This window comes from Triturus cristatus, chromosome 11 (genome assembly GCF_964204655.1).
Source record: "Triturus cristatus chromosome 11, aTriCri1.1, whole genome shotgun sequence".
Taxonomy (NCBI): domain Eukaryota; kingdom Metazoa; phylum Chordata; class Amphibia; order Caudata; family Salamandridae; genus Triturus; species Triturus cristatus.
The window spans coordinates 967,907,818-967,925,294 of NC_140594.1; the positions used below are offsets into that span (position 1 = coordinate 967,907,818).

At 39.7% G+C, this 17,477-nt stretch overlaps 1 protein-coding gene across 1 annotated transcript in view; it reads left to right on the forward strand.

Moving 5' to 3' along the window:
* The window catches only part of ITM2C (integral membrane protein 2C), a 288,035-nt gene that overhangs the window by 125,590 nt on the left and 144,968 nt on the right, over positions 1-17,477 (forward strand). Inside the window, exon 3 of the mRNA XM_085635007.1 lies at positions 11,942-12,130. Within this exon, the coding sequence (XP_085491133.1) occupies positions 11,942-12,130 (189 nt within the window). The remainder of the gene's footprint in view (positions 1-11,941; positions 12,131-17,477) is intronic.

Genomic DNA, 17,477 nt, shown 5'->3' on the forward strand with positions numbered 1-17,477 from the left:
TAAGGGGCATATGGATAGGGCTCATTACATCGCGATGTATTACATCGCGATGTATTACATCGCGTGTTTTTACAACACGGTCGTTATAATGACCACGTTGTTAGTACGCGATGCATTTACATCGCAAGTCATTACAATAACTTGCACTAGGGGGCGCTCTAGACTTAGGAATAGTATTAATTACTATTCCTACTCCAGTTTGCGCAACAGTAGGGAAGGTGTTGAAATTCATTTCCAATACTTCAGCGCCCCCTAGTGCAAGTCATTGTATTGACTTGCGATGTAAATGCATCGGGTACTAACAACTCGGTCATTGTAACGACCGCGTTTTAATAGTAGCGCGATGTAATGACAGCGTTGTAAATGCTGTTTCTCATATAGGTATCTCTGAATTAGGCAACTTTTTCAATTTCGTCAATACCATACGTATATTGTTAATGCAATTAATGTGAAAGAAAACAATGACAGTTTGAAATCTTTATCAAAACAGTATTGAAAATCAGTGTAAAGAATAAAAGTGCTCTGTGTATATAGGGAACATGCAGTGCTAGAAAGTGAGGAATTGGCAGTAAGTGGTGATCAGATCTGACAAAACAGGGGGAAGACCAAAATTAATTCTTTGTTGAAAGAGGTACTTAAAATCAGTAAAGGTTTGCACAAAATATAGTCCTTTTTATTGAATCAATCAAAGATTATTTTTCGTCTGTGCTGCTATTGATGGCATTTTAACCTCAGAAAGCATGACAGGTGGTCATTAGGACTATAATGGAATTCACTGAGCACCAAGAGTATAATCACTGTGGTTTCGTAAGAAAAGAAAAATAATCTAGTTAAAGAAGAATTGAAACAGTACTGGTACCCGATGAAAGGGCAATTACATTATAGGCACACAAGGCAGGAAAAATCCAAGTAACTGAGGGTGATATAAGTTGTAAGATGTAGAATCTTAACAGGGGAGACGTGTGTGAGTTCCGGCAGGAGTCTGGGAAGAACTGGCAGAGGGCCATGGAAACAATCCAGCAGGATTCAGTAAATTGTGTCAGGAGTCAAAAAAGTACACGGAGATGTCCTGAGGACTGAGGGTTGTCCGAAGACTATCTGCAAAGTGATTTCCAGTATGATAATGGGAACACAACAGTGACCCAGTGATTTGTTTGTGAATGGCGGGCACAATGAAATATGTCCCTTGTCAAAACATTAAGGTGTTCACAGAGTTTCTAAGGATTCAAAAAGCATAGCAATGTTGGCCAAAATATAACATAGGCGAACGGTACAAATGCGGTCAAACTAGTTGGCCATCAATCTGTTCATTGTTTGTGGTGATTTTAATTGCATTCTCAACACATCACATACTGAATATACTGACTGCATGTAAAGTAATCATACCCAGAATATGCCATTATTGAAAGCAATTGAGGGTCATTGATATTTGGCAATATTGCCATCCTTTAAGTTAAGAATATATTTTTATTCAATAACCCACAAACAATGGTCATGTATTTTTTCTTTTCAATTGGTTTATCCATCTTTGAAGAAAGCAAGGCAGACAGTCACTATTTGTACTACTGTGATCACTCAGCAATTATTTTATGCTGGAATGATAACAAAATCCCCACAAATAAGGACAGGACCTTTTCAAGTTTTTGTCTACAAAGGGAAGGTTAACCGAACTATTTTAGGATACATGTCTCTGACTTCATTGAAACTAACCTAGGGATTACATCCTCATGGCTTGTTTGGGATGCATTGAAAGTCTTCAACTGAGGCATCACATAATCTTTTTTGTTTGATATATCAAAAACAAATTGGCTTGAGGAAGAAAATGTAAGACAGAAAATAGATATTCCAACACAAAGTCATATGTCACAGATTTTTATTAATTAATTCTCCATATTATTCAATCTATGCTCTTAGAGGTTGGATCAAAGCTTTATACTGTATCAGAACTTCAAAAGCTGTCTTTATATCTAAAAGTAAATTGTTTGAAACAGTGGAGAAATCAGGAAAATTTCTTGCGTACATGAGCAAACAACACATCAATTCTAAACATATTGTAGTAATTATAAAAGAGCCAAGGAAGACTAGTTATAGTCACAATGAGATTCTACAATTATTTCAGTAGTATGGATATAATCGGATCATGATGATAAGGACAACAACAGTGTTCAAACTAAGAATTACCATGTTTTTCTTCAAACATAAAATATTCTTCTCATAGCAATCAACAAAGGTAATCTCATTTTGGGAGCTTACGTTAGAGGATATTAAATTGTCTGTAACTAAACAACTCCAGGTAAGGCTGCCTGGCCAGATATTTTACCAACTGAGAATAATAAAATTCTAATTGACGAAACATCTCCCCTTTACTTAAAAGTACTAAAATAAATTTAATTAAATACCATGGTACCTGATCCGGGCCCTGTGCAACAATTGCTGTCTTCCTAAAAATAGACAAAATTCTGACAGACTGTAGGTCTTATTAGCATATTATTATTCTGAACTAAGATTCTAAAATGTTTGCCAAAATGTTAGCCATTAGAATTCATTTATTATTACTTTATTACTACTTTAAGAGCTAGTAAGCAACATGATTTTAAACCGGACAAAGATACCATCTCCCACATGAATCTTGTGGTAGACCAGATTGAACACACCGGGGCTTCACAAGAACCTCCAGCCATAATGCTGCTAAAAGCAGAACAAATTTCAATTGTATATCCTGTGGGTCCCTGTGGGAAATGCTCTATGTTCTTCGTCCTCAAAGCTACTATTATCATTAATGGCAATAACTCTTTTATAATTCATGTCAAACGAAGTAACAAATAAGGAAGCCTGCTCTTCCCAGCACTGTATGTGTTGTACATGAAGCTATATATGAGGATAATTCAGATTCAGCTTCCACCAGTAATGAACCTTAACAATCCAATTTAATTTTGCCTACTATGCTGATGATGCAACAATGTCCTTTTCTGATGTTAGGTCAGCCTTGAGCATTGTCAAGAAGACAGCAAAGATATTTGGTTTACGTTTGAGGTTTTGAACTCAATACCACTAAGACAATAATCATTCTTCCTGGGGGTGCCCAGTTAGATGATTTAAGGGGTACATATGCTGCTTGGTTCCTAGTAATTACACTCAATGCTAATATGGAACTCTGTTTTTAGTATAAATACACTACACTATATCGATAAATGAAGTAACAACTAGTGAAGTGGTGAGATATGGTTGTATAATTGATCAGCTGTATTAATTTGATAAAAATTATTACTTTACCCAAATGTTTTTATCGCTCACTCCCACTAGTAATATGCACGATTTTTAAAGAAATTAAATCCACTGATTTAATATTTAATTAGAAGCAACAATACTTCTCTTTGAGCACTTAAATCATTAATACTCCCCAATATCAGAGGTTGATTAAAACTGTCTGATTGGATGCTGTATTGCTGGGCTAGTAGGGGAAGAGACTAAGATTAGTTAATCAAATTGAGTGCTATCTAGAAAGCTGAATGAATATCTTCAATAAAAACCACAAAAATAATGTATTTTATAAATTGTGGCTCTTTGTTTTGAAAGTTTCACTTAAGACATTGTCCCATTTGTATAAAATGGAATTAGTTAGCAACTACTACAATTGTGGATCTCTTTTATGATCGAACATTAAAATCCTTTAATCTGTTACAAGAGGAATTCCAACTACACAAACACGCCTTTTGAAATCCTTGCATGAAGAAATGATAGAAGTCTCCCTATTGAAAATCGTCATTTCTTAGACTTAATTTATGGCTTGCCTCAACCTTCTATGTCAGAGCTTTATGTAGGTTTCAACATGGCAAGTCGGATGACTTGGCAGGATAGGCAGATACGTGGTCTACACGGACATGCGGAACAATCAATGTAGACCAAATTACCTCTATATTATTTAAGTCCAACAATATTATTACTTCAGATTGCCTGGTAGCCCACGTTTACTGGTACCAGTTTGATGTTTATTTAACCCTAGTAAAACTGTTTAGATTTTATCATAACATATTTCATATATGTATTACATGTTTTGGTACATTTATTGTACAACATGCAGTAGTATAAGATTTTTCACATGGGAACTGTAAAATGTGGAAACTATCCAAGATTGCAGTAAATCTATAATTAAGCAGCGAACGCTGCAGCCACACAAACGGGAAACGGCCACTACAACGCAGCCGTTTCCACACATAACATTAACCACACATGCATTACAGCGAATGCATGGTTAACACGAATAGCCTTTACCACGCATACCTTTACTACGAGATACGTAGTAAAGGCATGTGTGGTAAAGGCTAAAATTAAAAAAGGGGGCTTGGGGTTCTCCCCCCACCAAAAGAAAATGCGTGCGAAAAAAAGAAACGCACCTGATAAAGTACCGATCATGGAGGCAATCGGGAGGCAATCAACGTCGTTAGAGGAAATGGAAAGACACTTCCATTTCCTCTTTACGATGTGCAATGTCAACGAAGAAGTTCATGGAGAAGAGACAACAGACGAGACGACGAGGAGAGGTAAGGGGAATTTAAAATGTTTAAAAAACGCAGGGGTCTGATTTTAGGGTTAAGGGCAAGGGAGGGGTATTTGTAAGAAGGGTTTAGGGTTGGGGGAATAACCTTTATCAAGAGTATGACCTTACCATGCATGAATTTACAATGAAAATCGTTGTAAAAATAGGCGTGGTAAAGGTTATGCTTGGGAATGTCATTTACGTTGTAACGCATGCATGGTAAAGGCCTGTGTTGCAACGGAATGCGTTGTAACATCATACAACCCACACAAACACCTCGATCCACTGACCCTTGCCGTTGCTTGTTGTTTTATTAACAATTATTTCAAGGAAGATAAATAAAACGTAACCATTCTTATTTCATTCAATGCTCATTTTGGCTGCACATTGAAGAGCACAACATTTTCAATGCCACTGTAGAAATGAAGAAAAAAAAAATATGTTAAGAATGTGACTGTAGTTATCGATTCAGGCATTTGCTTATAAAAAAGTTGCTTGGGTTGCTGGGTACTTTCGCCCTGTCTGGTGAATCTTCTTCACAAAACAAGTAGCATTTAGGCATGGAAGCCTGATACTGGAAAGTTTCATGGAGATTATTTAAAGAATAAGCAATCGATGGGTAGGCGTTTCTTTCAAAGATTTACATTTCTCCTTCAAAATCCATTGGGAAGATTTTGTTGAGGGTAGTGCAAAACCTGCTGGTCTTTCAACCTCATACTTGGCATATAGATAGAGCTGGGGCAAGGATGTGTCCTTTTGGATTTTGTGTACAACTGATGTGTCCTTTTAGATTTTGTGTACAGCTGTCTAGTTGAGAGTACAATGGATCAAATAATAGGTAGTGATATTGAGAGATAGATTTTTAAGCTGCTCTCCATATAAATGTTCGACCAGAAATAGGCATCTGATTTACTTTCTAGCAGCAAATATTTTGCTACAGTTGATATTTTTAGGCCTGGAAATGGGTGTACAGACTGTGATCTTAAATAAAGAATGGCAGTGGCGGCTGCCTCGGAACGGGTGTGTTGGGGGGCAGGTGCGATGAATTTAAAAAAAACCCAAAAACTTACCTTATTTGCTGCTACTGCTGGACACACTTCTCCTCTGTCCTCATGCTGCCGGCAGCACCGTAAGCACCCAGGCTCCCGTACTCTCCCAGCCAATCACGACGCTGCATGATTGGTCTCTGTGGCCTGTTTAGCTGCTCAGGCAGTACCTGGGAGGCTGGGCATGTTCTCCACCGGGCTGTGCAACACAGCCAAGTAGAGAACATGCTAAGTGTGCATGACGGTTTGGCCAGTTGCCATGCGCACCTAGGGAGTGCAAACCACTACTGCTCCCTCTGATGGCGGGGAGCCCAGCCCTGCACCTCAAATGACTTTAAGTGGCACAGAAAAATAAAATGATAATAACTTCTTGTTATTATAATTTTCTTTTTCTTTTTCTTTTGCACTGCTCAACTAGCAGTGGGGCAACACTCCTTGGCCTTAGCGGAGGAGCCGCCACAGAAGGTGAACACACAAAGTACACTAGTGCATTCCCAACAAATTGTAAGTTCCCTTAAAAATCACAATTTTCATCCAAAAAATGGTTCCAGAGGACTCTCTAATGCAAAACTAAAATTAAAGTAAAGGGTCTAGGCTTACAGAAACAGAACATGACCACACTTGAGGCCATGTGCATCAAATGGACAGGGCATGGCGAAAGCAGTTAGTGATCTCAGGGCGTGGGCAAAGGCAGGACTGATAACTGTGAAATACAGCCTGCTGCACATTATGAACATTAGCTCACGATTAATGAGAACATTGTTTTTAAGTCATTGTGTGTGGCACATCATGTCTTCTGCAAAAGAGGCTCCCATTTTCTTGATTTAGAAACTCTTACTTCAGTTATCTTGCACTTTTCAATCTTCATCTGTCTGTCATAAATAATTCACCATTCAGGAAATAAATCAATGGGGATTGTTCCTGTTTCTTTGCGGCAGATGCATTCCCCTCATATTCCAGAATCACTGTGGACAACGTCACTTCCTGTCAGTTGCATAAAGCTCACCTTTTCCCATTCACACACCACCTACATTCTGATGGTTAATGGTTCTAATATATTTTCTTCTGATGTTCCAGCATTCAGCATCTACCAGCATCCACATACTGTGCAAAACAAATATATAGCACAGAATGGATGGAGTTTACACATTCATTACACGGATGCACCGAAAACACCGAGAATTGAGCATAAATCCATATCACCTGTTTCTCTATTACCATCAGGATTATCAGTTGGGTAAAGAGATTCTGAAACAACCCCAGTACATGGGCAAATATGTGACGGTGGCTCCAAGATTCATGTGATAAGTTTATTTCATTTAATCTCTATTTCAATACATTGTTAGACTCTTCATAAACAACAAATAATCATTAAAATATCTATGGACCATAAATAATGAACTGCTGGACTGAAACCAAGGACCCCAGGAAATCTGTTCTATTGCAATTACCGTATATTAAATTACAACCTACATTTCTAGAAATATGTCTACAAATAGAAGCATGATTCTGATTTGTGACAAGGCTGTATCAGAAAGAGATTATATATACTAAGAGAGTAACTGTTCCTAAGAGAATGAGAAAAGTGCCAAAGAGTTGGTATGTGTGCTTGCAACGCGGTCGGGTAAAAGTGGGTTTGGGGGAATTTCTCCTTTAGAATATAGTGCCCTCACACACCCTTTCGAGTGTCATGCCTCATCATCGGGCGTTGCTCCTCGTGGGGGTGGCGCTGCAGTCCCTCACGGGCCCCTCCGTGTAGCAAAGGTTAAAAATAATCCTGGAGCTCCTCTTCGGAAAAAATGGTTGAGGGCAGGTGTGTAACTAACTGCTACTCCCAGGATGGGTGTAGTGTAGGTGAGTGGAAGTCCTACAAAAATGGGGTCAACATGTTTCGCGCATTAATGCTGGTCCATAAGGGATCCGTTAGCGCTTCGTCAGGACCGGAAATAAGGTGAGAGAAAATATTCTAAAGACCAGGTTCCAGGGAAGAACAGAACTGTGAACCTGTAGTAGCTTAATAATAAAGGGATCAAGCGTCCACGCGCTGATAGGAACTCCTTCTTTTAGGAACCTATTTCCGGTCCTGAAGAAGCTCTAACGGATCCCTTATGGACCAGCATTAATTAACCTTTGCTACACGGAGCCGTGAATAAAAACTTTGGTTCTGGGCTCCACATAGCATTTTTAACTCACTAACTCACCTCCCTTTCTAGAGGCCCACACACCCCCATGCACAACTGCGGCGTCTCCATAAAAGATCTCCAAAAAAGAGCCCTCTCGCGGGGCCCGTGAGGGACTGCAGCGAGACCCCCACGAGGAGCAACGCCCGATGATGAAGCATGACACTCGAAAGGGTGTGTGAGGGCACTATATTCTAAAGGAGAAATTCCCCCACACCCACTTTTACCTGACCGCGTTACAAGCACACATACCAATTCTTTGGCACTCTTCTCATTCTCTTAGGAACAGTTACCCTCTTAATATATATACTGTATTTTGAGGGAGCACGGGTACTGGACCTTTCTCTAATTACGCTCCCGGTCCCCCACTCTATTTGTACTCAGAAAGAGATTAGTCAGATATTGGAATTAGGCTAACAATATATGCTTCCCTTATAGAAAGTAATTCATAAATACCATTTCAAGAATGACTTGTGAGGAGTCAAGGTAAAAAAACATAACACGCCTGTTCCATGGATATCTTGGTCACCCTGGGACTGATTCGCAAAGACTTTTCTCTGAGTTGTTGTTCCTTTATACTGTTTTAGGAGTAAGTTACTCAGGGGTTCTGATTCACAGTGGCCTTCAATATAGGGATCTATATTAGTCCTGATAAAAGCCTCTGACCCATATGGGCATTGCTATAGGCTGAAACATGTTGGAAGTCATATGGATATATGAGCCATAGTACTCATTAGACATCCCTCTTTTCGTTTTAACCTTATCTGAGGAACCTTTAATAATAAAAAAATTATTTGGGTTTACCTTGAGGTAATTGTAACACCTTCTTATACTCAGTATCTCTTCTTGAAAAACTCCCTCAAAGGACGTTGTTCCATTATAGCAGTACTATCTTACTAGGACGGATTAAGGTTACTGATGATGAAGAATACCACAATAAACTAGGTAAGGTTTCCATTGCTAGAAATTTCAGTTTCTATTGAAAACTCAAAAAGGTGGCTACTGCAATAGGTTGTCGCACTCATTGTGGAATAGTGTATTATTAGTGTATCAATAGGGAGGTCATGAAATTCCTTTCCTTCTTTCTGCTCATTTTGTGTTGGGTGAATACTGTTTAACCTGTAACCTGGAAGATTAATTTATCTATCCTGTCAATGTACCATTCATTCAGTCCACCACAGCTGTCGCTCTTCGCCTCCCCCTACATTTATGTGGGTTTAAATGGTGTCATATGTTCATGAGTCTAAGTGCAGAATACATTTTGTGCACCATGAGGATATGATGCTTGCATCACAAGAAGGGCGAATTTTCATCTGTCACAAAACAGCAACGTTCACCTGATTCGAGGAATTTTTGGAGGCCAAAATGAAAATTGGGGGACGTCTGGATTTTTTGGGTGTTATAAATAATTTCCAGCTTTTGCCTACAGGGTCAGTAAAATTAGCACAATATTACTAAATATTTCTTGCTCTTACCTTACCTTCTTTTGGCAATATGTGCCAAATCTTAGCAGCTTCCGATTTAATCTGTTACTCTATGTGTGCCTACATTCATACCCATTTGCGCAATGAAAGAGTTAATGAACATTTTCCTGATTTAACAAGTACTCCAACAACTGAATTTTGAAATAATGTTTTTCAAGCCTTTTGGTAAACAAAAGAGGGCACCATTCAGCATCCCTATAGAAAAATACAGTAGTATTTCTTCACCCTTAATTGAACATGACAGATTTCTTAGCTCACTGCTGGTGGAATGTGCATGTCTGAGCTGTCTGGTGCAAAGGTTTCTACTGTTGCATGAAAATCAGCTTTTTACCTCATGGAGGCCCCTCATGAACTGAGCAAAGCTGATGTTCATGCCTTTTGTAGTAATTTGACATCACCAGTAGATGGTGCTGTAAAACGGCTTTTCACCACCTGGTGTGAGCAAATGTGACTCCCTCTTTGTACTGCACTGTATGTCGGTCTATAGAATACAGTCCTAAAACATAATGGGGCATTATATCTTTGCTGATATTCATGATTGTCTGATGCAGTTGATGGAAAATCCAACCTTATCTAAACTTCCCTGTTAGCAGCAATGTTGCTTACTGATACTCCTGTCACTGGTGAGACATTCTCTAACTTACTGTACTGTAATTTGCAAGAAATTCATTTTTCCAAGTGCCCACCATGATCCTCATGCCACAGCTATGACAACTGCTATTACTATTTCTAGTACTAATCATAATAACATTAATAACAACAATTATAATAACAACAGCAATAATAATGATAATAATATTAATAATAACACTTATTATTAATTTGTTATTATATTATTAGTACTACTATTATATTATTTTTAACGGATGTTAAATTGTGCTTGTTAATGTAGTATCTTGATTAGTTCTGTGAAGTAAACGATACCAATATTATCATAATATATTGTCCTCCTTATAGTGACTTAAAATGTCAACCAACAAGGGTTAAAGCCTGAGACTTTATTATTGAAACACAATTTTTTCTCTGCAGCAGGAATATTGAACTAAACTGAGCTATCTTAAAGGAACAAAGTGTAGTTTAGTTACTGAAACATATGTCACACCCCTCCTTTCAAATTGAGCTATGACCAAGCTAGTTTTGAAAGGTGTACTGGGAATGTACATTATTGAAATTGTACATATACTTCACTGTAGTCTAACTGTGAGCTCTTGGCTTTAGGTTTGGTATTTAGCCAACCCTTTTTATTTTTCTAAAATGATATATTTCATTCATTACTTACTGGGAATTTCAGATAGCCCTCTTCACAGGTTGGTCTGTTATTGTGTTATTCACATTTGTCTTTCCCCTACCCCCCTACAGCAAGTGGCAGTGTTATAGCCCACTTCAGCCATTGGCTGTCTTCACTGTGAGTGACAACATTCTGCTCTTTTACGAGGAGCACATCTGCCCTCCACATAGTTCCCTTTTATTCCAGGGTCTATTAGGCCAATCCTGCACGGATGCACCGAAACCGACGAGAATTGAGCATACATCCATATCACCTGTTTCTCTTTTACCATCAGGATTATCAGTTGGGTGAAGAGATTCTGGAAACAACCGCAGTACATGGGCAAATATGTGACGGTGGCTCCAAGAGTCATGTGATAAGTTTATTTCATGTAATCTCTATTTCAATATATTGTTAGACTCTTCATAAACAACAAAAAATCATTAAAATATCAATGGATCCTAAATAATGAACTTCTGAAATGATACCAAGGTCCCCAGGAAATCTGTTCTATTGAAATTACTGTATATTAAATTACAACCTACATTTCTAGAAATGTGTCTACAAATAGAAGCATGAATTTGATTTGTGATTTTGTACACAAACACATTTTCACTTTTAGCCCTTTTTCTATTATTGGGAAGGGCCAGCAGACCCCCTACAATAACGCTTTGCAAAAAGATCACAAAACAAGCATTGACAAAACCAAAAGGCTTCCAGCTAACACTGTGGAAATGTGCCTTTTAAGGGACACACTGGTGCAGGGGTCACCCTTCTCTGGCCACAGGTCCTTAAACCAACAAAATAGAGATTGGCACTGAAGCTGGAATTCGAATAAGTTTATTAATCACTCATGAGTTGGACTACATCCACACAACACTCTCAGGTGCTGCCTGAGGTAGTACATTGAAGTCACAGACCATGGTGCTTATATACCCTTTGTTGCAGAGTAAGCATGTAGTAACAAATAGAAGGTACAAGCATACACAGGAATAGTTACAACCAGACATGGGCAGATGGGAAATCACTTAGTTAGCAAAGTGGGAGGGGGAACAGAACTTCTTACAGTTGCAAGACACAGTTGACAGTTATGTCTTTAGTCAGGTGCATTCTAGCAGATACAGGCCTTTTCTCAGCACAAATGCATTGCTTGAGCTTAGAATAGAAGAAGTTAACTAGAGCTGATGACTCAAGCAGAATAGAAAAGCAAGCAACAGTGAAGACGGAGGAATCACAAGACTAACAAAATGGATGCTGCAAACAAGATGGCTTCAGCTCATGCTAACAGCAATTATTTTTGATTCCCACAACACCAGACCTATTAGCTGTGCAATGCCTGGTATAAAAGTTTCTTATCTGCATTGTGTTGAAAGACAAAACCGTTCCTTTGACCTATCCCTCTGTTTATTGTGCCTCTTTTTAAACAGATTCCCAGAGAGGGTGTGTTCCACTGCAGTGTTCTGTATGAAGATCCCATACATTATCCATTCATGGGAAGGCTAGAGCTGCAGGAGGATGTGAAGATCTACATCGAGGAAAACTACGAGCAGATCAATGTTCCAGTGCCCCTGTTTGGTGGAAGTAACCCTGCAGACATAATCCATGATTTTCAAAAGGTCAGAGTGAAAATGAAAACTTTTGCTAGCAATGCAACAAGTCAGTTAAAACATTGTTTGATGTCACTCTCTAACAATATTTTGTATATAGTACTGAAATAAGTTGTAGGTGAATACCATCATGGAGGTATATGCTGCAGTACTTTTTGCTATCACCCAGCCATGCTTACATATTGGATGTTCCCTTCCCCTTGTGTCCAATACCATTTTAATTGTTCATTCACTAAATGCCACACTATTTATATATCAACACCATGGCTTAGGCAATGCATTCCTGCACACGTTTTACTCCATTTACAAATCTTTGTGTAACACGGTCTTTTGATGTGTGACAGTTAAATAATTTTTATTAGTTTAGACAATGGTGGAATTGACATGGAGGTGAGTTCTTGAATGACTCTGAACCTGGTGTAAAATCCAGAATTTCAGTAAAACTCATTACAGATAACTTCGTGAGTGAGGGAACATTGTTGTCTAGAGTTGTCTGACATATGTCAGAGATAAGTATTTACTCATCTTGCGCAATTAATGTAGTGTGGCTAAAGGATATACATGCAGAGCAAAGGTTTGCAAATCGTTCTCCAGGCATTGATTGCTCACAGCAGACATCACCATTAAAGACTTGCTAAAGTAATTGAGCTCCTTTTCGTGGCAATGTAGTAGCATTCTTGGGCACCACTATAGGAAGCAGGATTGTTGAACTGTGGGAGAGAGGGAACTCAGTCTTGATGTTTGCTCTGGCTGAGATAAAAAAAAACAGTGAACTAGCTCATAATAAGTAAACATGTTTATGTGAGGAAACCTGAGTAAAATGAAATATAACGTTGATCAGGCTGTGAGTCTTAGAAATTACATGAAAAGGGGCAGAAGTACATTTATGTGTGGTATCAGCGGCGGCTCCTCCTCTATGGCGGAGGAGCGTCGCCCCACTGAACAAATGGAAAACTAAAATGATAATAACTATTATTATTATCACTTTAGTTTTCCTTTGCAGTCAGAGGCTCTCGGGGCAGGGTCCAGCAGGGGGGAGGAGTGCTTTGCACTCCTTAAGTGGGCATGGCTGCTTGACTGGCCCTCCTGGGCCGGCCAAACAGTCCTGCGCACTTTGCATCTTCCCCACCAGGTTGCATTTCGCAGCCTGGTGAGTAACATGCAAAGCCTCCCATTTCACATCTGAGCGCCAATCCACGGCACTCAGAGCAATCACAATGCTGCATTGCAGCGTTGTGTTCGGCTTAGGGGAACCTGGGAGCCGGGTGCTTCCTGCTGTTGACCGGGACTGCAGGAAGGAAGAAGACGGAGAACAGAGGAGAGGTGGCGGCCGGCTGTTTCAGGTAAGTGTTTTCTTAATTTTTTCTTTGTTGTTGTCTGTCATCTTCCTACCCCCGCCCCACTACCCAAATCCAGTAGCAGCCGCTACTGTTTGGTATTGAAATAAAGAAATGTCTCCAGTGAACCTGTGAAGAAGAAAACGTTTTTAGAAGAGTTTGAATCCTTTAAAAATAAGTTAATCACGTGTTGCAACAAATGTTCTTCTTTTAAAACTAGTTAGTGAAATAAATGTCCTGATCGTCAGTTCTGAGTCTGGAGAACCAATTCTTTGGGTTTCAGTTGTAGAGCCACAGCATCATTTCCGAAGCGTCTTGGTGCTCCAAAAGTCCTTAAACATTTACGGAAGTTTTCTTGGACATCAGACCACATGTTCCATTTGAGAAAAAGAGTCTCACAACTTTGAGTCAGGTCCACAACCAAATGTCCAGGTCCTACTGATTTGCTGGTTTGTTTACGGAAGGCTTAGCTCCAACCAGATCTTCCACTGGATCTTCCGTACTGTTGCAGTTCAGGAGAAAAGTTTCTAGCAGCAACCAGGCTCCCAAAGTCAAAACCTTGACCATCTTTTTCCATGTTGAACAGTAGTTGGCTAATTTCCTAAATTCTGGTAGAGCTTCCAGGTCCAGAGGTTCCGAGTAAGTCTGGAAATACTACTCAGTCTTTTATTTCAGGTACACAGCAGTTCTTTGTCTCTGTAGCTCTCTCTTTCCTTAAAGTTAGGTGGAAACAGTTTTTAATATTGAACTCTTCCGTGATTAGTGAAAGTCTCTAAGCAAATCCAGAAAAATGTGCCTTTACATTTCCAACTTGACTTTCATTGCACTCTAACACAGTTTTTGTCTTACCAAGATGTCTTGCTGCAAAACCTATTCTGTAGTGTTCTGTGCTACAGTAATAAAAATGGCTGCTCTAAGCCTTGCTTAAAACTCCCCCACGATCTCGGCACAACTACTTCTAAAGCCTGCCCAGTCAAGCCACCTGACCAAATTAAAGTCACACCACTGAGGGACATATCTGCATCCACAACCTATGGGCAAGGCCTCCTCTATATTTGTAAAGTCCCTTACTGTAAAAGAAAAACAGTATTGCAGAATCTATTGAAAGACTCTGTGGCTTGTGAGTGGGCTGCACTGAGAAGAAGGCCTTTGATTAGAGAAAACTTTGAAGTTGGTCAGCTGCCCATCTCTTTCTAGAGATAGTGGAGTGTGGAAAACAGCAGTTGCCTTTGTGCCAGGGGAGGGGAGGTAGAGAAAAGGAATTAAGCAAGTGATATACATAATATAAAAATACATGTCCATTGATTTTGCTTTCACTACTCACCCACATGGTGCAACAATTGCTTTTGAATGAATTTCCTACTACAACTTAGTACAAAAAGGTTTTAGGCCAAAATTGTTACTTTAAAATTCCAAAATACACAACACATGCCTTGCAAGCACACAGTAGCTTTTTGATAGCAAGTAGAAAACTATATGTATTTTCGATGAGGAAGTAGTGTATGCAACCACACAGTGGGTTAGGGGTCTCAAAATAGGTGCTAGCACATAGTGAGCTAGGGCATAAAGTGAGTACATAATATTGAAGGGATAACGAGCAGGTGAGAGTGCACAGAGTTGACTGTGGCACAGTGAATAAGGGGATACAGAGTATTTTAAGTTACAGAGAATAGGATGAGGTGTATAATAGAGTGTGAATTCGATGGAGCAAAAATGGGTAATGAGACCACACTAGGAGAGAAGCAGAGATCAGTTCAGATGCACAAAGGTCAAAGGCACAAAGAGGGTGATGGTACAGAGTTGGCAAGTCATGTAGTAAGGACAAGGTGTAAAGAGTGTAGCTGGTGACACAGTTCCCATATGCCTAACCTTTTTAAGTCCAAATAAGATGAGGTGAGATATGGTCCAACTGATATGCATACAGCTAAGCATTTGTTGCAAGGTGAATACGATTTGCAAGAAGGGGATGGCTCTGCAATCTGTATCTTATTTGCACGGTGCAGATGTCTCTGAGGAGAGTGAAGCACTTCATATTAGAACTAGTTAGAAGGTATACAAGTGATGTGTGAGGTGACATAGATATAATAAGGTGACAGAGTGTGTTAGGAGAACAGTGTGTGTGTGTGAGGAGTACACATGTGTGAGGAGGTAAAGAGTTTGTGAGGTGACACAGAGTGAGTGTGAAGGGCAGAAGGTGAATGGCACGCCCATAATGAGTAATGAACATAGAGGAGACAGCGAAACAAAGTGGGACTGATTCACAAAGAGGTTTTTAAGTGACTTACACTTGCAGCACTTCCGGCTTACTCCTAGACTTCAGGAATAAGGCAGTACTAAAAGAGAAAGTCACATCTACTCACAGCAAAATCTTGGTCAATTGGCACAGTCTGTTGGGGCAAATAATAAGCAGCCCTGGCTGTGAAGCAGAGAGTTAGGATCAGAAGCACTGTTGAGAGATGTGAAAGAAAAGTGTGGTGGTTTAGCAAGAAATAAGAGACATGTCTTTCAACATCAGAACCTTAGAAAGAGGGACATTTGTAACACTTGGCGCCTAGGTTTCTATTGCAATGTACTGGCTAAGCATGATTTCTCTGGCTAGGCAACAAATAACAGGGGGGAAAAAAGAAGGTTTTGAAGCACACAAAAAGTTTAATTAAATCTCTGAAAACAATGGTTTGCAGACAGTAAAACTGCTTTGTTTGATAAACTAGGACGCTTGGGTGGCAGCCCACTTGTATTACCATATTGCCGTGATCAGGACCTTACTTGGAAGTCTGTGGCTTATTTCTCAGAGACTTTTATCAGACTTGGTAACTTCCTACTCTATGGACATAGGATCACACATTGTGAAACAGCCTTGAAAAAGTCTTGTAGACAAAACACTTGTTGGCTGCCTGTCTGGAATATCTTAATGTTTTACACGGGGATAACATGGAAGGAAATAAATGGTCACAAACACTTTTGGAAAAGAACACATTATTGAGTTTTACTGTCTACAAACTATTTTCTTAAGAGATTTGATTAGACTTTTTTGTGTGCTTTGGTGCCTTCTTTTCCTCAAAGTTTCTGTACTGGGACCCAGATCCAGGACTGGACATACACCCATAGTGGCAGCGTGTCAGTACCAAGTGAGAACCATGACTGGAACACAAGAAGGTGGCGATTTCACATATTCTCCTCCAACACAGATTGTCAACAGAAACAAAATCTTGAATTCAAAGAATCAAACAGTGCAATTGAAGAGGTCTAAGTATTAATAGAAGATCCCAGATATAAATAGGGGAATGCACAACAGTCCTGTTCAAGAATAAACTCCTGAACACTCTGGATACCAAGGAATCCCCACTCACACTTCAGCCCCTCTCAAGGTCCAAATTGCAGCCAATTACCTTCATAAAGTAGATTCCATTCAGACCCAACAAAACCTATCCTTTAGAAAATCAGTAATTCTCAATGGACCAGAAGGGGATGGATCACAAGAAGAATAAGATTTCCAGTGCATTGCATATTGTTTTAGTGTAGCTAGACATCTAATAGCTGGATTGAAACAACTACCTGTGCTGAACAACCCACAATTTGAAGATTCATCCTCTCAATGTCCAAACCCACAGCTGCAGGCAAGGCAGTGATGCCCTGCTGAGGTCTGGATCTAACGAGGGGGACTGATCCAGGGGAAAGACCCAGTGTGGAGGAGGGGCATTGATATTTAAAAAAGGATCAGAAACCAAATCTGCCTGGGCCAACATGGGACCACCAGCAACTATTTTACCTGCTCTGCCTGTATACAATGCAGAACTCTTGGAATTAGAGAGATTGGTAGAAATGGGTAAACTAGCTCTCAAGGCTGCTCTACTAATGATGCATCTACTGCCCAAGCGTCTGGAGATGGGACCTGGCTTGTCAACCTGTGCATTTTGTTTTGTGGTAAAATGGCCCTACCATGTGGATATGAGCCTCTGCACTATCTGGTGAAACACTCTGGGATGAAGAACCAGATAAAGTGAGGACAAGGAGGTATG